The following is a 26,252-nucleotide window of genomic DNA, read 5'->3' as shown; positions in this document are numbered from 1 at the left end:
TTCCTTTCCTGTTTTCTCCATGCTTCATCAGTTCAGTGTGAGTAGAGGGGCTTAAGTTGTAATTTGACATTTATTTTGATCCTTCTACCAAAGAGTCTTTGTGATGGGCTGGTGCTTAGTTCTTCAGTTGGCGCATTGCATAGGCTCAATAACCCTAAAAATGGATCTTCTCCAGATACTTTGCATTTGCGGAAAATGTGTTTGGTAATTTTTACTGCTGCTTTGGTAACACCATCTGCTTGGTGATATTGTTTCGTCTTTGAACAGCCATTTCCTTTAACATTTTCTAAATGTGTGTGATGAGAGTTGAGGACCATTGTTGGAGGTCAGTACCACTAGGATTCTAGGGCATGTGAAATGCGCTTTCATGCATTCAATCTTAGCTTCTGATGTGGGTGTATGAAGTTTGTCAATTTAAAAGAAATTGCTATGTCTGTCCACTGTGATCAGATAGCTGTCCCCTCTCCATGATAGGAGATCCACTGTTTCTTGTTGCCAAGGTCTTTCTGGGACTGGTGCTATGATTTCTGCCAAGAGGATGAAACCTTATAAAGGGGTCTTATCAATGTGGAACAAATCTCTGATGAAACAAACAAAACACAACAAACCTATTCAGTGGAATTTGTAATATTCAAATATGAAGATAACTGTCAATCACTGCTTGGCCTGTGGACAAGCATACAAATAGGAGTTGTAGAGATAAAACAGAAGAATTTTCACCGTGTCGCAGCAGTCAGCATAGATAAAAACTCTAAGGAGGTGTTTAGTAATCAATTCAGTAGACTGCCGGATGTGGCCACTCTCCAGATCAAACCAGATGCAATACCAGTTGTAATGCCCAATTAGAGAATGCCTGTAGCCATACGTTCTGAACTGAAAAAGGAGTTAAGTCAACTGACCAAATTAGGAGTAATTAAACCAGTAGAAAAACCCATTTCATGCATTAGCCAACTTGTCATCACAAGAAAAATGGGACAATGAGGATATGCTTGGATTCTCACAAGCTCAATAAAGCACTCATGCGAGAGCATTACACCATACCAATTCTTAAGGATGTCCTTCAGACATGAGAGATACAAAAATATTCACAAAAGTAGACCTATCATCAGGATATTGGCAAAATCCCTCAAGAACCTGACCAAGCAAGATGTTCTGTAGACATGTCAGATTCCCAACAAGCAACTTTCAACACTGTAAAAGAAGGAATCACAAACTCACCCATCCTTGCATACTATGACCCCCACTGCTGGTTAGTGGTCTGCATAGGTTGTGCAGGTGCCACAGGCTTCAATGTATTGCTTAATCTCTTTAGACATTCCTGGCTAAAATATGAGGTCCGTCGCTGTTTGCAGACATGTATTTATGTCTAGGAGGGCGCCACATACATTTTGTTTTATCTCGGCCTGCATAGTATACTGTATGACTATTCTCTGTTTTCGCAGTATTAGTCCATCTTGTACAGTGAGTTCATCTCTGTAATCGAAGAACAGTTTGGTCGAATTGGGCAGGCTTTTCTTATCATTTGGCCACCCTTTAGCGATTACTTTTGCTAGTGCTCTCACGTTGGAGACTTCAACTATCTTTTGACGAATCTCTGCAAGCCTATGGTCTTGTATCGGTTGCATTGTCAGATTATTTACTGCCTTTATTTCTTCCAACTCTGGCTTGTTTGTTGGTGCTCGTGATAGCGTGTCTACCTGTTCTGGGGTAGTTAACAACCTTATATTCATGATAATATGGATTCGTCTGGTCCTATGTAAGCCAGATATTTCTGCCGTTGAGCAGAGAGCACACTCACAGTTTGACTGCTTGTAGTGAACACCAGGACATTGGCGACATATGGATTTGGAAAAAGAACCCACAAAGAACTCCTCTGCATGAGCAACCAACTTTGGTCAACAAACTCATATTTTTCTACCTTCTCTGAAAAAGTAAATAGTGGTTCCACAAAGTTTTTTCAACGATGGAAAAAAAAAAACACCCTCACCTCGGGAAAAGTTTATTTTTCAAAATGCCGTGAGTAGAAAAAAAATACAACGCTTTCTATTGCTAAAAAAGAATTGACCTAATTCATTTCAACGTTCAATGACATTTTTTTTTATTGCCCCAGAATTTTTTTTTCCTTTATCCAAAAGTCTTTATTTTTGGACTGTTAGTTAAAAGTGAACAGTCTTTGTTTTAATCACACAGAAAAAAAAAAAAAAAAGAAACTAGATTTTTCTTGGATACTGATTCATTTTTCGCTTGTGCAAATATCGTAATTTTTCCTTTTGCAAGAAGCCATATTCGGTTTACAGTATGTATTGATAAAAAAAAACTTTTTTACTGTGACCAAAAATTTCTCTGTCGATAGGCTGCATGCTTTCGTTTTCTTGATAAAACCACGAGAAAAGGGGAAAATGTATATTAGCCCTAGGAAGGATTGAAGCTGCATTCATTTTATTACGAGAATCCAGGACAACAACGTGAATACTCGACTGGATGTTTTGCTATGGAAAGATTTCAATTCGTTTTGTGGACGACAAAATGCTTCGTTTTTTTTTTTTCTTTTTTTTCTTTTTTTCTCAAGCGAGTTAAATTCTCAAGTGTCTTTTGTTCTCTGTGGAATATTGAACATTTTTTCTGTTAAAACCACATGCACGTGATTTTTTTTGTGAATATCTTCTCCGTAAAATCGCAGATTTTCTGTTTATCATTTCTTAGACAGGCTTGTCTGGTGAGTCTCTTTATTTTTAAATGGAAGAACTTTCAAGGCAACTAGTTGAAATGATACGCTTACAGCAGACTCAAACGTTGGAATTATAGAAACAAAGAGAAGAAGAAAAAGAAGAGAAAGAGAAAGAAGAGCCAAGAAGGTAATTCAGCAAAAAAACAAAAAAACAAAAAAAAACGAGAAATGCAGTCACGGGCAAAGAAAAAATTGGAATTATTAACTAAAGTAATAGCGAAGAAAGACAGCAACGAGTCAGACCAGAACGTTTTTTTCAAACCGCGATCTGGTCAACATTAGAAACATTTTACTTATATCGTCCTGAAGAAAAGTGGACCTTTGAATCCTATTTTCACAGAGGTGGTGATGTATTCGGGATTGATTGCAAGTCATAGCAGATGAAGCTATGGAACATAATAAGTTCTTTCGACATCCATAAACAGACGAGCGAATTGTTCTTTGACAAGACAGTGAAATCTTTAATGGAATGATACTGTCCAAAAATCAGCTTATTCCATAAAAGATGGAGATGCATGAACTGACACGTAAAGGAGACCAAGATTACACCACATTTGCTCCAGTCGTAACTAGACACTGCGACGACTTTGGATTATCCTCTTTGACGGCTGACAACATTAAGGTTCTGATTTTTATTCAAGGCTTAACGTCGATCAAGAATGCTGACCTCAAATGCTGGACACTAAATACATTGGAAAAGAAACTAAATATAACCCTTCAACAATTGACTGAGGAATGCCAAAGAATCATCTCTGAGAAGCAAGATTCCAAAAATTTAGAGGAGGCAGGTGTTGCACCCATTAGAAAGGTACGAAGTAACAATAAAAACTTACTCCCCAAACACTCAAGTGAAAGCCCAAAACAAACCTGAGTTACCCCGTTACTCATACCAAGGATGTAGAGAACTCCACTGGCAGAAGGATTGTCCATGCTGATCTCGGAAATGTGATCAATGCAGACGCAACAGACACAACGGCTCACATTGCAGAGCAAAAGGACCCTGTAAGAGCTACGTAAAAGCAATGAGGACTCAAGCAGAGGCCAGAATGATTCTTTTTCTTTTGTTGGTTTGTTTTGTATTTCTACTATAACTGTAGTTGTTTGTAAATTGCAACCACTCCGGACATCATATTAGGATGAGCGGATGCTTAGGGATTAGACGAATATGTGAGGAGACTGGAATGAAACAGATTTTATTGTCACAGTCTACAAACTAGAACTGCTTCAACAGTGAGCCCGAAACCGAAAGGAGAGATATGAGAGAAGAGGAGGAGAAGAGGATGAGGCTGCTAATACTGGTATTACAACATATATTTTATTTTTCACCATACAACGATAGATATATAAACAGCTTATAGAAAAGGTTTTCTTTAATATAAAGAAACATAAACATGTTGATTTCACTTGTGTATAAAATAAAATTCACAAACATACAAATATAGGATTAATGAAAACACAGTTTTACTCACTTGTCTAAAAATTCTTTGGAAAAATCCAGAGAGTAAATATTCCAGTTTTCTTCCAGCCGTTCATCCAAGTAAACGTCTCCATGAAGACCTTAGACAAAAAAAAAATACTTATAAGACAGAAAGAATTATTAAGGCAGCTTTTCTAAAGGAAAATGAATAAAAGATTGCATCTCAACACATTCGATTTATAAAAACTGCAGCTTAATTTTATAACCCTCTTGAAGATTCCAGATAAAATCGTACACAGATTTCAGTTTGTGAAAAAAAATTTACTTGAACAAGATTTCTGAAATAACATTTACGTTCTTCGTATCATTTTCATTGTGATATTTGCCATAGTAACAACGTTTCAGATCTTATTTTCACCTTCACCAGGAACTTTTGCGAATAATTCAGATAAGCAGAAATGTGAATAGCTATACCAAAAAAAAAAAAAAAAAAGCTGAAACTGAGATGAATTTGCCAACCTGTGAGTCATGGCCTCTCTGAGATTGTGTATGTGAAGGACAGAACAGGAAACAGCAATTAAAAACAATCTGAAAGAAAGAAACCAAGTGGGACATATGGGGGGAGGGTAGTATGCCATTTTGAAACAAAAGTAATTTAACCCTCCCACCTCCGATTAAAATTAATCATTTTGCCAAAAAGTGGAGAACTTAAATCCTTAGACTATTACAAAAGGAGAGCACAACAGTTGAAATGTTGTGAGCACGCATGAAAGCAATTCTTGTGAAGTAAATGTCAAAAAACAATAGTCTGTGGCATGCATGAAAGTCTGAAAAGAGAAATTTGCCCAGACAAACATAAAAAGTTGAGAATGAAAATATAACAAATTGGAGAATGGCAAGAATAACTGTTTATGGTTAGAAGGTTATCCCAAGTTTTTGTTTTTGTGAATTGCTTTCTTATAAGCTATCTCGGCATTATGATATCAGATCAGAGTTTAAAGATTCAGAACCCAGCCAATCGATTTGAGAAGGCTGAACTTGTGTGTTAACTGTACCTGATAAAAAAGTTGAAATGCATAATCCCTATGCATTTGACAGGTGACGCCAACAATTGAGTGACAAAAAAAATAATGCCTCCATAAATTTATGCAGTTATAACATCTTTGTTCAGAAATCTGCACAGACGTGGGTAGGGGAATCCACCAGCGAAAATATGCAACCTATAGGTTTTTATTTAGATGTTCATCTAAATAAAAACCCATACCGAAATGAGTATAAGATGATGACCCTTATATTCTCTAATTACTGGAATAGTTAATGGCAGATTTATTAAAAGCATGCATACCAATGGTGGAAGCAAATAAAAAAGAACACGGATTTGAAGACAAAAATATATTTCGTATGTATATAGTAGTAGAATAGCATAGTTGCAGTAGAATGTTTAATGCTTAAAGATGGCGACTATCACACACACGCATACATATATCTCCCTTACTAATCTCTTATTATCTTTATCTCTAGTTTCTTAAATCTCCCCACATCTTCCCCTCTTTATTCCTATATTTCAATACAGACCATAATTCACACCCCTATTTTGTTTTCTTTATATACACCTGAATTTTATTCTTTATTTCTAATTTTAAAAACATGTCACAGAACCTCATGATTCCCTATCATGCTGAAGACCTGATATTTTCATTACAAACTTTGCTTTCGTATAAGCTTGAAGAGGTTTCTAGTTGCTAGTAACTAGCTGCCCGAAATATGCTCACCAACATGTGGTGACATATTATTGCTAATGTAAAAATAGAAAGTATATCTTACCTACTTCGGTATTGAGTGCAAGTGGTTGACAAATGTTTGTTTGAATAGACATTTGGTGAGATAATTTACGGGCACCGCTCCTATGGGTTGATCTGTCAACGCGATGGTTCTGGGTTCAATCCTCGGCTAGGTGCTAGTCTAGAGCACTGATGAGTTATGACTACAAATATTTTAACCCCCACCTCTTTGGGTAGAGGACTGTCGTAAATAATCTCACCTGCTACTTAATTGACTGAAAAATGCGATGCTCACTGTTTGTTTATAAACAAGCGGTTAGAGCACTGTAAAAGTGGTGGACAAATATTTGCTTAAATAGACGTTTGGTGAGATAATTTACGGGCGCCGCTCCTGTGGGTCAATTGATAGAACTGCTGACTGTCAACACGATGGTTTTGGGTTCAATCCTCGGCTTGGGAGAGGTGCTAGTCTAGTGGCACTAATGAGTTGTGAGACAACGAAACAGGATGACTACAAATATATATATATATATATATATATATATGCATATAAGTGAACGTGTCTGCTGTCTGTGTACATTTCCCTACGCAATAACTCTGTTAATTTTTAGTTTACAGATTCGAAAATTGATATACAGGGTACTCAGATTTGGGAAAATCTATGTGATCGGCTTTCAGCCAGAAATTTGACTGTTTAACGATTTGACCGTTGAGAACTCTACCAAACTCCTCCGACAATTTGGGGTCTAAACACTTGAAATTTTAGATATAGGTTCCTTGAACATGAATCTAACTTAATAACTTGATTTGAGCCCAAAACAAAAAATGTTAAGGGTCATAATAGGGGTCAAAGTTAAAAAAATTGACCGTTTTTTTTTGTTTATTTTTGCTCAGCATACACCTCCAAACACCCGGGCAACGCCGGGCACCCATGCTAGTATATATATACAAGTGAAATTCTCTGTGTGTGTACATTTCCCTACCAAACTACTCTGTTAATTTTCAGTCTACAGACTCGATATTAAACATAAGGGGTATTGAGATTTGAAAAAAATCTTTTTAATCGGTTTTCGGCCAGAAATTTTGCTGTCAAGGGGTCAAAGTTCAACGATTTGACCTTTGAAAACTCTACCAAACTCTTCTGTCAATTTTGAAATTTTAGATGTAGGTTACTTGGACATGGATCAAACTTTTTAATTTGATTTGAGCCTTTAACAATAAATGTTAAGAGGTCAAAATTTGGAGCCAAATTAAAAAAAAATTTTACCTATGAGATCTCTACCAAATTACTCAGCCAATTTGTTTATCTACACATTTGAAATTTTACATAAAGTGTGTTGAAACATAGAGCTAGTTTTTTAATCGTTTTTTGGTCAAAAATTTTGCTGCCAAAGGGTCAAACTTCAAAAGATTTTATCTTTGCAGTCTCTAGCAAATTATTCAGCAAATTTTGGGTCTAAACATTTGAAATTTTACATAAAGGGTATTCCGACTTTTTAATCAGTTTTTAGGCAATAATTTGGCTGATAAGAGGTCAAAGTTAAAAGAGTTAACCTTTGGAAACTCTACCAAACTCCTCTGCCAATTTTGGGTCTAGACACTTGAAATTTTAGATGTAGGTTACCTGGAAATGAATCAAAATTTTTAATATATATATATATATATATATATATATATATATATATACTTATGCACATAAAGTTAGGAACAGTAGATTGAGCCGAGCAAAGCTGGACTGAACTTTTAGTATATATATATATATATATATATATATATATATATATATATATATATATATTTATTATTCTTTGTTTATTTTTTTTATTTTTTCATAAAAATCAACTAAGTAACAAAAATGGAGAGAAAAAAGACAAAAAAAAAAAAAAAAGAATGATTAATAGAAATCACAACAATGATGAGGTGAAATGAGAGTCACTCCAAGTTCTTGATTATGGGATGCAATGTCAAGATGCAAAGTTCTTGTGGCTGTGGAAAGAAATGTGAGTGATATATCCTGCGGTGGGTGGCCGTAATAAAAGGATATTCAAGAGGGGTATTCCACAAGGAAAATAAATGAATAAAGAGGTTCTGAAGTAATAAAGAAATAGAGAAGTTTATTGAGAATATTTACAGAGACAGCATGTTACGTTTTTAAGTGTTCCCGCCCAGGGAAGGCTCTCATAACCGGTGACCGGTGATAACGTTCTTTCGATAAAAAGTTCCGGCGGTGAATTGCTCATCTCGCCATAACACCTTCCCTTAAGACAATTTCTCCCAAGAGAATTTGGCTTAATATCGTTTGCTTTTTGGCTTAGGGCTCAGCCGGTTAACTTTTCTTTTCACCCTTGTACTTTTTCTCCTCAATATCGTTTGAGTGGGTGGAGTTGGTGGAGAAGCTGGAACTCTCAAATCTGGAGTAAGTTCTGTTAAGGGTTGGGGAATATTAAAAGAATCATACAAAACCTCTAGGGGCAGGTCATTTTCTTCTACATGTTTGTAGTCATCAGTGTGTCGAGGTCTTAGCTGATTTATATGCCTGCGACAGTCGAATTCATTACTTCTTACAGAATATAGCATGTGTCCGATTCTTTTCATGATAATCCCCTCCTCCCAAAAATTTTTTCCACTTCTGTAATTCAGGAAGAATATTCTGTCACCAGGTTTGTAAAACCTTGTTGGAAAATTTTCTTTTGTTGCTGTTACTCTGGTTGCACTTGGTAAAATTCTGTCAAATACAGATCTGATTTTCCATGCAAACATCAGTTCGGCTGGTGACGAACCGGTATCAGTGTTTGGGTTCGGAGTTATCCTGTACACTGATAAAAATTGTTCAAGACTCTTCTCGTCAGTGTCCATGCCTTGGTTTTTCTTCGAGGCTCTTTTGAATGTATCGACGAACCTCTCTGTTAGGCCATTTGACCTTGGGTGGTAGATTGCCGTTGTTAAATGTTCAATGGCTAGAGCCTTGCAGAATTCTTCAAATTCTTTGCTGGTAAATTGGGTGCCGTTGTCGCTGACAATAGTTTTAGGTACTCCAAAACGACTGAAGAGAACTCTTAGTGCATCTATTGTACTCATCGAAGTAGGGTGTTTGTATTTAAACACTTCTGGCCATTTTGTGAAACTGTTTAAAGGACCTGCATAATCGATATGTAACCGAGACCACGGTGTATCAGTCTTTGGCCATGGTTGTATCTGCACAGGTGGTGCCTTTGCTGCTAGCTGACACCCTTGACACTCTCTTACGAGTTTTTCAATATCCTGGTCCATCCTATGCCAATACGTATATCCACGCATTAAAGCTTTCATTCTCGACATGCCTGGATGACCACTATGAAATTCTTTTAAAATTCTTCTCTGAAGCGTAGTCGGTATGACGACTCTGTCTGCGTACATCAAGGTTTGAGCACAAATGGAAAATGGTTAAATTTTAGGGTCTTTCTTTGATTTTCCATTTAGTTGCACCAACCTTTTCATTTTCACAATATAATCATCCTTTTCTGCTGCCTTATTTATTTCGTCTACAGTCACTGGTAACTTTCTGATTGTGTTGCACAGTAATCCGGAGAGTTCTTTTTCCTCTGTCAATGCAGCTATTACTGTGTCTTCCAAAGGTTCAGCACACTTTTGGATGAGCCTGGACAGTCCATCTGCATGTCCGATATTTTTGGATGAAATGTACTTCATTTTAAAGTTATAATTTAGTAGAATTATGCTCCATCGTTGGAGTCTGTTCGCAGTGTGCGTAGGTATGCCTTTTTTAGAGCCAAAAATAGTCAATAAGGGTTTGTGGTCGGTTTGCAAAGTAAACATCCTTCCATGAATAAATCTATAGAATTTTTTAATGGCATAAATAATCGCCAAGCTCTCTTTTTCAATTTGAGAATAGTTTCTTTCAGCCGGCAAAAGTGATCTGGATGCATGGGCTATTGGCTTTGTTGATCCATCTTCAAGTTTATGGAGAAGAACTGCTCCTACTCCGTAGTCACTCGCATCTGATGCAACAATCAATTCTTTCTGTGGATCAAAATGTGCTAGAGCTAAATCTGGTAGCAAGCATTTCTTAATATCTTCAAACGCATTTTTGCATTCGTTTGACCAAATCAACTTTTGTCCTTTTTTTTTAACAAATCATTCAATGGTGCTCTCAACTTATGCATGTTTGGAATATAAATAGCATAATATTGAGCCAAACCCAAAAAAGATTGTAACTGGGCAACATTATTGGGTGCTGGCATCCTCTCGATTGCTTCTGTTCTCTGAGGATCCGGTCTTCTGCCTTGGCTGTCGATAATTTGACCAAGATATTTTATCTGTTTTAAAAAGAATTCACATTTTTCGGCACTTAACTTGCAACCAAATTCCTCAATTCTTTGGAAAACTGCTCTGATGTGTTCCTTATGTTCCTGTACATTTTTACTTTTGACAAGGATGTCATCCAAATATGCAATTGCAACATCTAAATCAGCAAGCATCGTATCCATTATTTGCTGAAATAGTGCTGGGGCCACTTTTAATCCAAAAGGAAGTCTTTTTAGTCGGCAAAGTCCTAGATGGGTATTGATACACAAATACTTAGAACATTCTTCACTGACTTTTACCTGAAGGTAAGCTTCTGATAAGTCGATTTTGGAGAAAATTCTACCTCCATTCAGCTTTGTAAAAATGTCTTCAGGAGATGGAAGTGGATAACTATGATCCATCAGACAGTCATTAAGTCCTGTAGAAAAATCGGCACATACCCGAATCTTCTTTTTTTTCTGTTTAACATACACAGTGGGGCTCGCCCACTCAGAATAGTCAACTTTTTCGACTACACCATTCTTCTGTAGTCTTTTTAGTTCAATTTCAATATCTTCTTTTGAAGAAAAAGGCACATTTCTTTTTGGTCTAAAAACAGGTTTCACATTCTGTTTTAATTCAAAATTTACTTCAGTTTTGGTGCACACTCCTAATCCCTCTGAAAAAACTTTGGGGAATTCACTTTTTAACACTGTCAGAAAATGGTCATTTTGTTTGGAATTTTTCTTTTCCAACGCTCTTACATTATTGCAAAATGAATTCTTGGGTAGCTCCCATAAATCAAACAAAACAATCCAATCAATTCCAAAAAGGCAAGAATTTATTCCTGGAACAACTGAAAGGTTTGAAGAAAAAGTTTTCGATGCAAGAGAAACACTGCAATTAAATTCTCCCATGAATTTTAATCGCTCTCCGGAAACACCTTTTGCAATTTTTTGTGTTTTTCTCAGTTTTGGACCACCAATTCTCTTCCAGGTCACTTCGTCGATAATTGATGCCTGTGTCTAAAAGTAGCTTCACTGAGTGACCATTTATTTGTGTGTGAACGAATTTCTGTTTCCCTCCTTGTTTTATTTCTTTTTTGGACAAGACCACATTTACTTTTGGCTTCCATTTCCGTCTTTTGTCTTGCTTAGTTCAGCAGTGGGATGCCCGGTGTCCCACTAGGCCACATTTGGTACAACGTTGGTCTTTATAAGGGCAGTTTTTTCTTAAGTGCGGACCCACACAACTCTGACATTTAAAACTTTTCCCTTTGTCTTTTGGAAATGTCTTCTGTTTTACTACCTGGACTTGGGATGTGACTTTTCCCTCTATCCTCGTAGTGTCCCTTTTTACATTTATTAATTTTTGACATTCTTCTGTCACTTTTTGCAAGTTCATTTCCGGGTCTTGCTCCATGATTGATAATATCCTTGACCTTAAATCCTTCGGTGCTGTCAGTCCCTGTACAAATATGTAGCACTTAAACATGTCCACTGATAAATCCTTTAATTTAAACAGTTCACACTGGGCATTGACTTTGCCCGCATATGTGACAATGTCATCAGTTTCGTCTTTTGACATATTTAAACACCTATACCGTGTCTGAAAAAGACTATCTCTTTCACCGAATATAGCACACAAAATTTTCACTGTTTCAGAAAAAGAGATCTCTTCCGGTTTTTTAGGCAATATCAAATTTGTGAATTTAGTATTTTCTTCTGTGCCCATTTTTTGGAGTAATAGCGTTATTTTTTCCTCATCCGACCACTTCTCACATCGTTTTGTGAATATCGTTTCAAACCTACGATAATAGACTGGAAAAGTGTCACCTTTTTCTGGGTCATATTTAAACTCTGAAAGCGAGTTCGCTATACCCTCAGCCGAAAAAAATCTGGATGCATCCTCCTTAGATTTTTCTGACAAAATCGTTTCACAAAATAAGCGATTATCCGTCGTTTGTTGTATTACAAGTTTCGAAACGTTCTTGTTGAATTAGCATTTGTTTTTGAAAATCCATTTGAGCTTTTTGTTGAGCGATTAAACTCTCAGTTAACGTTTTCGTCAACGTCGCTATTTGTTCCGATGTCATTTTCTTTTTAAATGTATCAATAGCAAGTTAACGTATACCACAGAAAAATAAAAATAAAATATTGTTCAAAAACAAGATGCTTATTTTCACAGAAAATTGTCAACACATAGGAAAGTTCCGAAAAAAAAAAAATCACCATTAAAATAACACTTGACAAAATTTCAAGAGACTCTTTTTTCGTCTACTTCAGCAGACACGTAAATTTCTTTTAAAAATTTTCTTTATTAAATAAACACAGATTCCTCAGTATTGTTCATTTGTTGTTTTTTTTTTATCGTATTAACCAAATACAAAAAACACGTAAAAATATCTCTCATGAAGAAAGTCACAATTTACACACACACACACACACACACACACACACACGTTATATAACGTAAACTCTTTGGGAGTTTAAAAAGAGAAAAATGGAGTTTAACTCGTCAATAATATAAAAATTATTTTTTACTTGCGTAAATTTGTGGCAGACACCAGTCTTTCGCTTTCTAAGAAGCTTTTTCTTCAATTAAAAGTGAACTTTGTGAACAACAATTTTCAGAATGTTCTCGGTTACCACATGTTTTTTTTTTTTTTTTTTTTAGATGAATTTACAGTTCGTATCTCATCCTCATCGCCAGTTGATATATCCTGCGGTGGGTGGTCGTAATAAAAGGATATTCAAGAAAGGTATTCCACCAGGGAAATAAATGGATAAAGAGGTTCTGAAGTAATAAAGAAATAGAGAAGTTTATTGAGAATATTTACAGAGACAGCATGTTACGTTTTTAAGTGTTCCCACCCAGGGAAGGCTCTCACAACCGGTGACCGATGATAACGTTCTTTGAATAAAAAGTTCCGGCGGTGAATTGCTCATCTCGCCATAACAGTGAGTCACTACATTACGTCTTTGAAAAAGGAAAAGAGAAAGAAAGTAATGAATAATAGAAATCAGGATAATCATGAGATGAAATAAGAGTCATTTAAAGTTCTTGATTTATGGAACACAATGTCAAGATGCAAAGTTCTTGTGGTTGTGAAAAAAATACGACTCACCACGTTAGCATGCCACTTATAAAATCCTTCAAAGTTCAACTTACAATTTCAAAAGAAAAGTACAGTCCAACAAGTTCTCCAAACAACTGATCAAAATATTGCGATTTTTTTTTTTTTTTACACGGTGGTCACCACTTATCAAGGCCCGGAAGCCACTCAGGGATAAGGGTTATTGCAAGTACAGTACGTTAGTGTGGAGATTTGATGAAGTGTTTACTTAAGGGGGCGGTTCATTAGGAATTTGTTAACGTTGGACTTGAACACATCCAAGTTGTAGTCAGGTGGGAAGCAGGCAGACGGAACAGAGTTCCACAGGCGTGCAGTTCTAAGAAAGAAGCTTTGTTCATGGAATCCACGTTTTGATTTAGGCACAGATAAAGAGTGGGGGAAATTTTTCCCATTGGATTCAGCTAGACGGGTGTTTTTCATGAAAGATTGGCGAGAGGGAACCAGAGATTGGAGTTCAGATGAGCACCTGCCATGGAAATAACGATAAAACAAGGATATGCTCGCAACGTCTCTTCTGTGGGAGAGATGTTGCAGGGTAGAGAAAAGGGTATCCCCCACTAAACCACAAAGTCTATTTTGTACTCTGTCAAGGCAGGATAGGCTGTTTTTAGCAGCTCCTGCCCAGATATGGCAACAGTATTCCATCCTTGGACGTACTTGGCTTTTATATAAATAGAGAATTGCATCAGTAGTGAGATATCTCCTGGAGCGGTAGAAGGATCCCACCATCTTTCCAGCGACCTTGGCAACAGACTTGATGTACGTGTTCCATTTTAGATCAGGAGTAAAGGTCAAACCCAGAAGCTTGTCAAAACATGGGGCCTCTCTCAGACGAGAGCCATCCATCCTAATTGATGCCAGATGTGGATCAGAGCGTTGATGATGTAAGGATAGGAGTTTGGTTTTAGATGCATTAAAGGTAACCAGCCACGTCTTCCCCCACTGAACCATGCGCTTGAGATCAGAGGAGAGAGAATCAGAGAGAACTTTGTCATTTACAGCCTTTGATGTGTTGCCGTAGATGGTCGTGTCATCAGCATAGATGTCAACAAATGATTTAAGTATGTGTTTCATTTATGTAGATCAGGAAGAGAGTTGGGCCCAGGATTGACCCCTGAGGGACTCCAGCATTAATACTGCAGGCCTCTGATTTTTGTCCATCGACCACTACTCTTATGAGCCTATCGGAGAGAAATGATTTAATGATTGAGAAAACATTTCCAGTTATACCGTAGCTGGAAATCTTGTGAAGTAGACCCTTATTACCAGGAAGAAAGATAATTTCTTCACCAACCTTTTCCCTCATTGTATATCTAGCTGAATAAAGTCCCCAGATGTTCAATTCTGAAATTCATAGCACGTTGACTTCCTTGGATGCACGATGCTTGAGTAATATGACCTTATGGCTTCATCGAATGAAGAAGGCATAAATGGCCTTATGCCGTCCTTGGATAAATCAAATTCATGACATTCGAAGAATATGACCTTGTGCTATGAGTAAATGAAATTCATGATGCTCAAATAATAAGTCAAATCCACTGTTCTTATGTTGGATTCTATCCTTATGGGAGACATGCACACTGCGACAAAGGTGCACACATGTTCTGCTCATATCTTTCAGAGTTATGCCAATTTCTGATTTCAAGTCAGCATTTTAGTCTCTTATGACAAAATGATTTGTTTCACATCTCATTGAGTCAATAAGTTGGTCCCTTTCTCCTTTCACCAATGAGAGCGTTTTAAAAGAAATAAAAATTCGCATTTTTATTTCTTTAAGCCTTTAATTAGATACACCCGGAATCTATTCAGTCCTCTCCTCACAAGGGTTGACTGAAGACTGACTTTTTATTTCTTCAATTTTTTGCACATGGCCTCAGCCTATGCATGTATGCCCACACATCCAAAACGAAAGGGTTAATTTTATTGGATGGTATTTTGATGTCATGGTGAAATTCTAAAAATACCTCAGACCTGCACACTGTGAGTCTAGACATAGTGATCGCTGGGTCATTTTGTGGCACCTGGGACAGGAACATCACAGCAGGATATGCACAGGTTGTGACATGATGCATACACCCTGGGTAAACCATAAACGTTTTTTAGCAGACACCTTCTGTACTATTGCCTGAAAGCAATCTTTGTCCATGGGTTTTCGAATAAAGAAAATTTCTCAGCTTCTGGCTTGATTGAGAAATATATTGAAAAAATAAATTGCCTAAGACTTGCATTAATTGCATTTGAACATCTTGTACTGATGTTCTTTTTCTTTCCTTGGTTTGCATTGACCATATGGTTGCTGCCATAAAAGGTGTTCAAATGCAATGCAATTAACCATGTACCTAAAAATTGTTTCACTTTGTACATAGAGAATTCTGGACTCTCAACTGTTGTTACTGATGTGAAGGACTAGGTCATACTTCTCTGGATTGTCCCAGAAAACGAGACAATAACTCTGTGCTAGTTTATTCCTCAGACAAGATGTGAACTCAATGCTGCAATCTGTAAGAATAACTGTGATCAGAAAAGAGTGCATTGAACTAATTGATTCTGGGTGCTCATGAACTATAGTCAACAAAAACATGGCGAAAGTAGATCACTGAGGTGGTTACTATCAGCAGATGTGGAGTTAGTTCTGTTAACCTCGAGATGGGGATAGACATGATAAAACGTTGTCAAGGAGTATTCAATGCTATCAACATTCATTGAAAAAAAAAGTAAAGGCTTATGTCAAACAAAAGTTTGGATATCTAAGAAGGCTTCTTCTGTTGTTGTAATCAAAATTGAGCTCTATGATGGGAGACATTGTGCTTGTCAAGTCAAGGCAAAATAAAGCTGATGAAATAAAGCTGATAAGATCACTAGTTCCACTGAGGTGGTTTAAGGCAATGAAGAAAGAAACAGAGCACTATAAAAGTAGAAAATATTCTTTTAACTATCCCCTCACTTACCAAATAATGTAATATAAATAAAAATAATTTTATTGCTCCCAGACAACGCCGAGTAAGATAAAAGTTTTTATTATTTCCTTACCTCTCGCATACAAAATATATTACTGTAATTTTAGTAAGGAGACCTTCACAGCACTGATAAGTGTATAGTTAAAACCCAAGTATGAAAAGAAATAATGTTGATAATGATTATTCATCTCCAACAATGCTGGTCAATTCCTAATTTCTTCCCCCCACCATTCCATTTAATATTAAGAAGATAGTTAATGTTGATGAAATTAATAGTTCAAAAGAGATTTACCAAAAGTAATACAAGGTGCGTTCAATAAGTTTCTAGACTTATGCGTGGGCACTTTTATTGATAGTACACACATGAAACTCTAGTTCCCTTCGAAGTAATCTCTTCCAGCTGCAAGGAACTTGTACCATTCCAACAGCCTCGTTCATCTCCTCAATTGTCTCATAACAACAGCCTCTAAGGTTTTCCTCAAGCTTAAGGAATAACAAAAAGTCACAGGGAGCAAGGTCTGCACTTTTGCACTATAGGGAGGGTGAGGAACTGTCTTGTTGCCCATCTTGGTCCAATAGTCTGTGACAAAGATGGAGTTGTGGTGTATTTGGGCAAATCTTCTGCATCTTCAGTTCCTCACAAATAATTGTGTGTACAGTTTCCACACTGACATCACACTGTTCACTAATTGTCTCTAAAGACACATAAGGGTTCTTATCCACGAAATTCTTTATTTGGCCAATCAACTCTGGTGTTCTGACTTCTTTACTTCTCTCACAACTCATCAAACCTCACAGACTTCCTGCCTTCCTTGAATCTCCTATGCCACTCAAAAACTGATGCCCGATTCATGCAAGCCGGTCCAAAAGCAGTCCGATGCATTCCATATGTTTTTGTGACATTTTTTCCAAGTTTAAAACAGAATTTTATTGCATATCGTTCTTCTAAAGTGCCCTTACATCCAGATTGCATTTTTGCAATTTACCAGCTGTGACAATCAGGATTTAGTAGGGTGTATTCCAATTCCTGCTGTAGCTGTTCATTTGAATCTGAAATAAAAATTGGTCAATCATCTCATAAGATGTATAGCAATAAGATACCGAATTTTCAAGAGTCTATGATAATTTTAAGTGCCTGTACAAAAATAGTCTGGAAACCTATTTATTTTAGGCATCTCATAAATCTTACAATTCCAGAGAGAACAAACGATTACAGTCAATCTATAATTCCACAATAACACAAAGATAATTGATGTTGAAGGAAATAGCTGAAGAGATTTAATATATATTACCAAAATAATGCTGTAATCTTAGAATTATTCATTTTATTGCAGCCCTGTCCTCAAGTACCAAATATACGACTAGTAAGGAAACCTTCACAGCACTGTCAACATTTTATCATTCATTTATTAAATCAAAGTATCAAGAGAAATTATATTAATAATGATAATTTCATTGCTCCTTGGACAACACTGAGTAAAACAAAATTCTGTTACTCTCACCTCTTCACACACGCACGCACACACACACACACACACACCTAACAAAAATAATACTGTAATATTAGAAAGAGGAACTTCACTGCATTGTCAAATGTATTGTTAAAATCAAAAGCATGAAGAAAAAAATGTTGATAATGATTATTGATCCAGGACAACGCCGAGTAGAAGATGTGTTCCCAATAAATTCCCCTTCATTTCACAATAATTTGAAACATGGAGAATAAACGATGCCCTGCTTTAGAAATAACTAGCCTGGGTGCTCGGCGTTGCCCAGGTGTTTGGAGGTGTGTGTTGAGAAAAAAAAAAAAAGTGGTAGTAGGCAGGCATGCTTGAGCCTGTGCCCCAAAGGTGGAAAACAAAGTGAAAGAAAATTTGACGTCTTGGCTGATGTTTCCATGAGGTGATCGTTAGTCCAAAGCGTTGAAATTAACCTAAGTCAATCCAATGGTGACGATGACTTGTTAAAATGTCGACGAAAAAATATCAAACCTAACGCTTAGTTTAGGGTGAAGGAATTAATGTCTTTGGACAATTTTTTGATATTTGTAGTCCAAAAAGTTGAGCTTTAAAACAATACATATCTCATGAAAATCCTTCGCCTCTGTCGAAAGTTTTTGCAAAAAATATAAACATACATAGATTTAAACAGGTGAGATTTATATTATAAACTAGCGGGGGGGGGGGTACCAGACGATGCCCATGTGTTTTGAGGTGCGTGTGGTTTTGGGTAAATCAAAACTCCGGGGTTGGGTGGGGCTTAAAATAAAAAAAAAAGTTTTGGTAGGTGAGTATGAGGATCGAACCCGAACCCTTGAGGCAAAGTTGGAAATTAAAGTGTGAAAAAAAAAAGACATACGACGTTAACCACTGGGCCACGGAGACATACAAGTTTGAATTTCTTTATTTAACTATTGACAGGTGGCAGCAATAAAAGTTAACTCTGCTGCTTCTATTTGACCTAATTATTGAGGTCAAATAGAAGTCACACAGTTAACTTGGGTTTGTTTACCCAACTTTGACTGATTTTTTCCTCAAGATTTTGGGGAGGGGGCCCCCATTGTCCAGATTGAATAGCAATTGTCTGCTATGAGAGGAGTTTGGCCCCACATTGATCAAAGCTGATTGCTTCTGGACGTTTCCCGGCACGATGCCGAGAACGCTGTTAGCCTTTGAATTAGTTTCGCTTTTTATATAAAAAAGCCGAATCAACACATGAGAAGCCAAAATAACAATAATTTTGTAAAAGTTGATGTAAATAAATCTAGACGCAACGCGCTTTCCCAAATCCTAGATATTATAATCTACGGCTTATATAAACACTTCTAAGCTATTGTAACCCCCTCACATGGTCACACACATTTTGCCTTTTATATATATAGACTAGCGGGGTATACCCGGCATTGCCCAGGTATTTAGAGGTGTGTGTGCTCGGGTGGAGGTTGGGGGGTAATCAAAACATAAGAATAAGCGAAGTAAAAACTTTAAAAATCGACCCCCCCCAAAAAAAAAAACTAATGTCAGGCAAACGGGGGGGGGGAGAGTAATCAAAACATAAGCATAAGCGAAGTAAATATTTTAAAATATTAAATAAAAATTAAATATTATATAAAAAAAAGCTTTAAAAAAATCGAAAAAAACACAAAAAACTAACGTAAGAGGGGAGTACCCGGCGTTGCCTGAGTGTTTGGAGGTGTGTGTGTGGTCGGGCGAGGGTTGGGGGATGTTAATGAAAACCTAAGAATACGTGAAGTAAAGAAAACAGAAAAACGAACGCGGGGAGGGGGAAGAGGGTACCCGAGCGGTGAGTGGGGGGTAATCAAAACATAAGAATAAAACACAAAAAACTAATGTAAGGCAAACGAACGATGTTAAATGTAAAAATCGAAAAAACAAAAACAAAAAAGAAAACAGAAAAACAAACGTTAAAACTGCTTTAAAAAATCTGAAAAATAAAATAAAAAAAAAAAAAACATGTGAAAAATGGCTTAAATAAGCCTGTTTCGATATTAAAATTTAAACAATCGGTGGGTACCCGGGTGTTTTTGGGTGTGTGTGGTCGGTCGGGGTGGGCGGTGTTAATGAAAACCTAAGAATAAGCGAAGTAAAAAAAAAAAATAGAAAAGCGAACGTTACGTGAAAAATGGCTTAAATAACCCTGCTTCAATATTAAAATTTAAAAACTCGGAAAAAAAATAAAAAAGACATCTCACACCACGATTCGAACTCCAAATGTTTAGAAAATGACCCAAATCTCTAACCAACTGAGCTAACACGACGTACATGAAATTGTGTCGGTTCTTCAAATATTTAAACTAAATCAGGTTATGACATCGTCTGACGCATGCATAGAACCGATCTCATCATGAGAGGACGGTTTTTGCTGACCCCGCCCCTGTAGAAAAGTGTTGATTTCAGGGTGAAAAAAATTAACGTTTTTGGCCAATTTTTCAATATTTGTCGAGTGAAGAATGGGGCTTTCATATGAGACCAAGTTTGTGAATTTTTGTTCAGTCTGTCGAAAGTTTTTAGCAGATATACAAAACACATATATACATACATTTTCACTTTTATATATATACTAGCGGGGGTACCCGGCGATGCCCAGGTGTCTTGAGGTAAATCAAAACTCCGGGGGAGGGGGGAGGTAAATAATAAAAAAAAAGTTTTGGTAGGTGAGTATATGAGGATCGAACCCGTACCCTTGAGTTGGAAATTAATGTGTGAAAAAAAAAAAGTGCGATGTTACCATCGGGCCACCGCGACATACAGCGTAGACGTGTTTGAATTTATTTATCTAACTATAACTATAAAAACAGGCGTGCGTAATAAAAGTTAACTTTGTTGCTTCCATTTGACCTAATTAAGAAGGTCAAATAGAAGTCACGCAGCGTAAGCGTCTGTTCCCGGCGCATTGCCGCGAACACGTCCGTTTGAGTTTAGTTTCATTTCATTTGTACTAAAAAGCCTAATCAACACGCGAAAAGCCAAAATAACAATAATTTTGTAAAAATCGACGTAAATAAATCTATATGCTACGCGCTTTCCTAATTCCTAGATATTATGATATAGGACCTATATACACAGTTTTAAGCGATAGTAACGACCCTGGGAGCGCGTGCGAAAGAAGCCTTTTGAAGACATACACGAAATGACGATACACATTTTGCCTTTTATATATATAGACTAGCGAGGGGTACCCGGCGTTGCCCAGGTGTTTGGAGGTGTGTGTGTGTGTGTGGGGGGGTAAAAACAAAAGTAAGTATGAGGATCAAACCCGAACCATTAAGGCAAAGTTGTAAATTAATGTGTAAAAAAAAAAAACGTGCGACGTTAACCATTGCCCCACCGCGATATGCTAAGGGAAACACGTTTGACTTTATTTAATTACTTGGATTTGGCAGGTGCACGTTTTAATGACTTAATGAGGTCAAGTTTGATTGCGGGATTTTTATTTTCCCAAGATGTTATAGGAAAAAGACTAACCCACATGCGGCGAGCGACAAATGTTGAATATTTATCTTCCCGAAATCGAGCAAATTAAATAGACAGGCGAGCTTCGTTGTTAACTCTTAGATATTACGATTTATATGTGATATAAAAAGTTTTAAAAAGTTGTGAAGCGACCAACTGCTTCTCTAAAAAAAGCCTTTTGTAGACATACTGAAAAAGCGAACACACATACATACATTTTCGCTTTTATATTTATAGACTAGCAAGGGGTACCCGGCGTTGCCCAGGTGTTTGAAGGTGTGTGTGAAAACTCCGCGGGGGGGGGGGGAAATAAAAAAAAATGTTTTGGTAGGTAAGTATGAGGATCGAACGCGAACCGTTGAGGCAAAGTTGGAAATTAAAGTGTGAAAACAAAGAGTGTGACGGTTTTAACCATTGGGCAACCGCGAGATGCTAACGGAAATACGTTTGAATTTATTTAATTACTTGGATTTGGCAGGTGCACGTTTTAATGACTTAATGAGGTCAAGTTTGACTGTGGGATAGTATTTCATTTACTGCGTGAACGCTTTTTTATTTTTATTTTCCAAGGATGTCATAGGAAAAAGACTAACCCACATGCGGCGAGCGACAAATGTTGAATATTTATCTTCCCGAAGTCGAACAAATTAAATAGACAGGCGAGCTCCATTGTTAACTCTGAGATATTACAATTTATATGTGATACAAAAAGTTTTAAGAAGTTGTGAATCGACCGACTGCTTCTCTGACGATGGTAAGCGATAGCTATTCAGCAGTTAACATTTTCTGCGGGCCAGTTTTTAATGAGGTCAATAAACTGGTTTGTTAGTTTTTAACTAACTTTGGAAAAAACCAGCTCCCTGTTTATTAAGGGGAGTGTCTTGTCTCGAAATGAAAGGGGGGTAGGAACGAACCCGAAGACCTTAGGTGAAGTTTGAAAATAAAATCGGCCAGCCAGAATGAGTTACTGAAGGATGTTTGAATTTATTTAAGAACCAAATTCAATCACATAATCCCTCTCCTCTTACTAAAATAATACCTTTGAGACATTTCTGGCCTGTTTATTTCATTACAAACACATCAATAAAATACCTCACATTTCATCATTTTTTATAATTCTTGAATATGTTTTGAATTTCGACAATCAAATTTAATGAGTGTGCACATCTAATCGCCCAATTCTTACTAACATCATAAATTTGCTACATTGACTGGACTGCTTATTTCATTATAAACACACCAATCAAATAACTAAAACTTCATTTTTCAAAATTCTTGGATATGTTACTAATTTCAACAATAATTTTTCATGAGTTAATCCACATTATCGCCACCTCCTATCATTAAAATAATAACTTTCAGGCATTGTATGGCTGTTTTTTTTTCATTACAAACACACCTATAAAGTTACTCACATTTTACCATTATTCATAATTCTTGGATATGTTACTAATTTCGACAATTATTTATAATGAAGTAACCCAAATAATCGCCACCCTCTTTAACCGACACGATCCCCTTCCTCTTACAAAAAATAACAAATTGATACATCTTCTAGCCTGTCTATTTCATTACGAACACACCAATCAAATAACTCACATTTAATCATTTTTCATAATTCTTGGATATGTTACTAATTTCGACAATCATTTTCCATGATTTAACCCACATAATCGGCCCTCTCTTACTAAAATAACAACCATTGCATATTAATCTAATGGTATTCAACAATGAGGCTACATCCAATAGAGGTCACTTGCGTAATCTAATGGTAGTCGACAATGAAGTTACATCACAGGGAGGTCACTCGCACATTATAACAATGATTGTATATAATCTACATCCAAGGGAGGTCATTTGCATATTATAACAATGATTGTATATTATTCTAAAGGTATTCAACAATGAAGCTAGAATCTGACAGTGACGCTACATCCAAGGGAGGTCACTTGCATATAATAACAATGATTGTATATTAATCTAATGGAATTCGAAAATGAAGCTACACTCAATGGAGGTCACTTGAATATTACACAAATGGTTTTATATGAATGTAATTGTTTCGACAATGAAGCTACACTCAAGGGAGGTCACTTGCATATTATACCGATTATGGTGTATTAGTCTTATGATATAAAACAATGATGCTACATCCAAGGGAGGTCACTTGCATATTATGACAATGATTGTATATCAATCTAATAGAATTGGACAATGATGCTACATCCAAGGGAGGTCACTCGCATATTGTAACAATGATTGTATATCAATCAAATGGAAGTCGACAATGAAACTACATCTAAGGGAGGTCACTCGCATATTATAGAAATGATTGTATATTAATCTAATGGAATTCGACAATAAAGCTACACCCGAGGGCGGTCACTTGCATATTGTAACAATGATTGTATATTAATCTAATGGTATTTGAGTATGAAGCTTCATCCAAGGGAGGTCACTTGCATACTATAACAATGATTGTATATTATTCTAATGGTACTCGACAACAAAGCTGCATTTAAGAGAGGTCACTTGCATATTATAACAATGATTGTATATTAATTTAATGGAATTAAACAATGAAACTACATCCAACGCAGGTCACTGGTATATAATAACAATGATTGTATATTAATCTAATGGTATTCGACAATGAAGCTACATCCGACGGAAGGTCACTTGCATATTATAACAATGATTGTATATTAATCTAAATGAATACGACTATGAAGCTACATCCAAGGGAGTTCACTTGCATATTATAACAATGATTATATATTAATCTAATGGAATTCGGCAATGTAGCTACACTTAAGGGAGGTCACTTGCATAGTATAACAATGATTGTATATTAATTTAATGGAATTCGAGAATGAAGCTACACTCAAAGGAGGTCACTTGCATATTGTAACAATGATTGTATATTGATATAATGGAATCTGATAATGAAGCTATATCCAAGGGAGGTCACTTGCATATTATAACATATATACTGCGCAAGCACTTTCTAAATTTTTCAAATCGGACCTATAATGCAGAAGCACCTTCAAAATTTTCACATCTGACCTATACTGCACAAGCACTTTCTAAATTTTTCAAATTGGACCTATATGCACAAGCACCTTCAAAATTGTCAAATGGGACCTATACTGCGCAAGCACCTTCAAAATTGTCAAATCGGCCTATAATGCACAAGCGCCTTCAAAATTGTCAAATCGGACTTATAATGCAGAAGCACCTTTAAAATTTTCACATCGGACCTTCTAAATTTTTCAAATTGGACTTATACTGCACGAGCACCTTCAAAATTATCAAATGGGACCTATACTGCACAAGCACCTTCAAAATTGTCAAATCGGCCTATACTGCACAAGCACCATCAAAATCTTTTAAATCGGACCTATACTTCACCTATGTCATACAATCCTAGGCGACGCTTGGTATTCTGCTAGTACACATCCACATATGTCATACAATCCCGGGCAACGCCGGCTGTTCTGCTAGTGCATATACACCTACTTTATCCAATCCTGGGCTATGCCGGGTATTTTACTAGTACAGATACCTATGTAATCCGTCCTCGGCGATGCTGGGCATTTGGCTAGTACATATATCAACCAATTTTTTCCAATTCCAGGCGTCGCCAAGTGTTCTGCTAGGAAAAATTCCATGAATTTTATCCAATCCCAGGCCATGCCGGGTAATCAGCTAGTATATATGTCATGCTAGTGCTATATCATACAATTCCGGGCGACACTGGGTATTTTGCTAGTACATATACACCAATTTTATCCAATATGCATGTGTTATTTTGACTTGGTCTTTTGGCTAAGATCAAAGTGTAGTATCTATTCTTAGAAATAAAACGGTTTCATCTTTCGCCCCCTCCCATAACTCATATTATGCCTCCCACCTTCCTCCCTCTAAATAGAATTAGTTAATATGCGAAAAATATATAATACGCATCTTTTTTTTTACTTGGTCTTTTGGCTAAGATCAAAGTGTAGTATCTTTTCTTAGACTTTAAGCGGTTTCATCCTAGGAAACATTCAATGTATTTCTACCTACATCGGCTAATTATATCAACCAATATTTTCCAATCCCAGGCGACGCCGAGTGTTCTGCTAGGAAAAATTTCATGAATTTTATCTAATCCCAGGCTATGATGTTTGGAATATGACATCTTGTCTTAATTTAATATATGAAAAATATATAATATGCATCTTTTATTTTTTTACTTGGTCTTTTGGCTAAGATCAAAGTGTAGTATCTGTTCTTAGAATCAAAGCGGTTTCATCTTTCGCCCCCCCCCATCCCTCACTAAGAAAATAAGGAGGAGGTCATACCTGAGATCTCAAGCTGTGGAGAAAAAAAAAAAAAACGTTACTCGAAAATAAGGAGGATTTATGCCTGGGATGTCACCAAATACATTAACTCTCATTTCGTATTATATTAAAATGTATAAGTAAACAAACGCTGATTAACTCATATTATGCCTCCCACCTGCCTCCCTGTAAATAGAATCAGGTCATAGTGTAACTAATATAAAAAAGAAAATGGCCGTTTGTTTTTGTTTTATTGTGAAAACAGACATCGGTCGTCTCATGCTAAATATTTTTAAGCATAATTTTTTTTATTTACTTATTTTTGCTTATTGTTTTTGGTTTAAGTCTCGGATTTTACTATTTTTAACCTGCTGATAACTTTGGTAACATTTTCATAACGTAAAAGTTCATAGTTTAATTTGTATGATTGTTGCCTTTTTTTAATTGATAAAAACGAATATATGCAATGTTTTTATATACAGAATGCCATTACAGCTTGCTGACGTCAAGATCACATGACATGACTCCGCGGTTTTTGAATACAGAGTGACTAAAAAAAAACGGGCCCCGTCTAGACTTTCTGTGGTAGAGTTGTGGCCCTTTTTGGGGGGCACTTATAAATCGAACTAAAAATACGTAATGTTTTACATTAAA

General features: G+C 36.4%; 1 protein-coding gene across 4 annotated transcripts in view; it reads right to left on the bottom strand.

Annotated features, from left to right (window-relative positions):
* Positions 1–26,252, bottom strand: part of LOC145248972 (beta-galactosidase-1-like protein 2) — a 1,883,914-nt gene that overhangs the window by 382,606 nt on the left and 1,475,056 nt on the right. For all 4 annotated transcript variants that reach the window (XM_080110785.1, XM_080110782.1, XM_080110784.1 and 1 more), the window contains one exon: positions 4,198–4,285. In XM_080110785.1, coding sequence (XP_079966911.1) covers positions 4,198–4,285 — 88 coding nt within the window. The remainder of the gene's footprint in view (positions 1–4,197; positions 4,286–26,252) is intronic.

This window comes from Euprymna scolopes, chromosome 27, assembly GCF_053919585.1.
Source record: "Euprymna scolopes isolate OS-2025 chromosome 27, ASM5391958v1, whole genome shotgun sequence".
Lineage (NCBI taxonomy): Eukaryota > Metazoa > Mollusca > Cephalopoda > Sepiida > Sepiolidae > Euprymna > Euprymna scolopes.
This window is presented reverse-complemented; position numbering and strand designations above follow the sequence as displayed.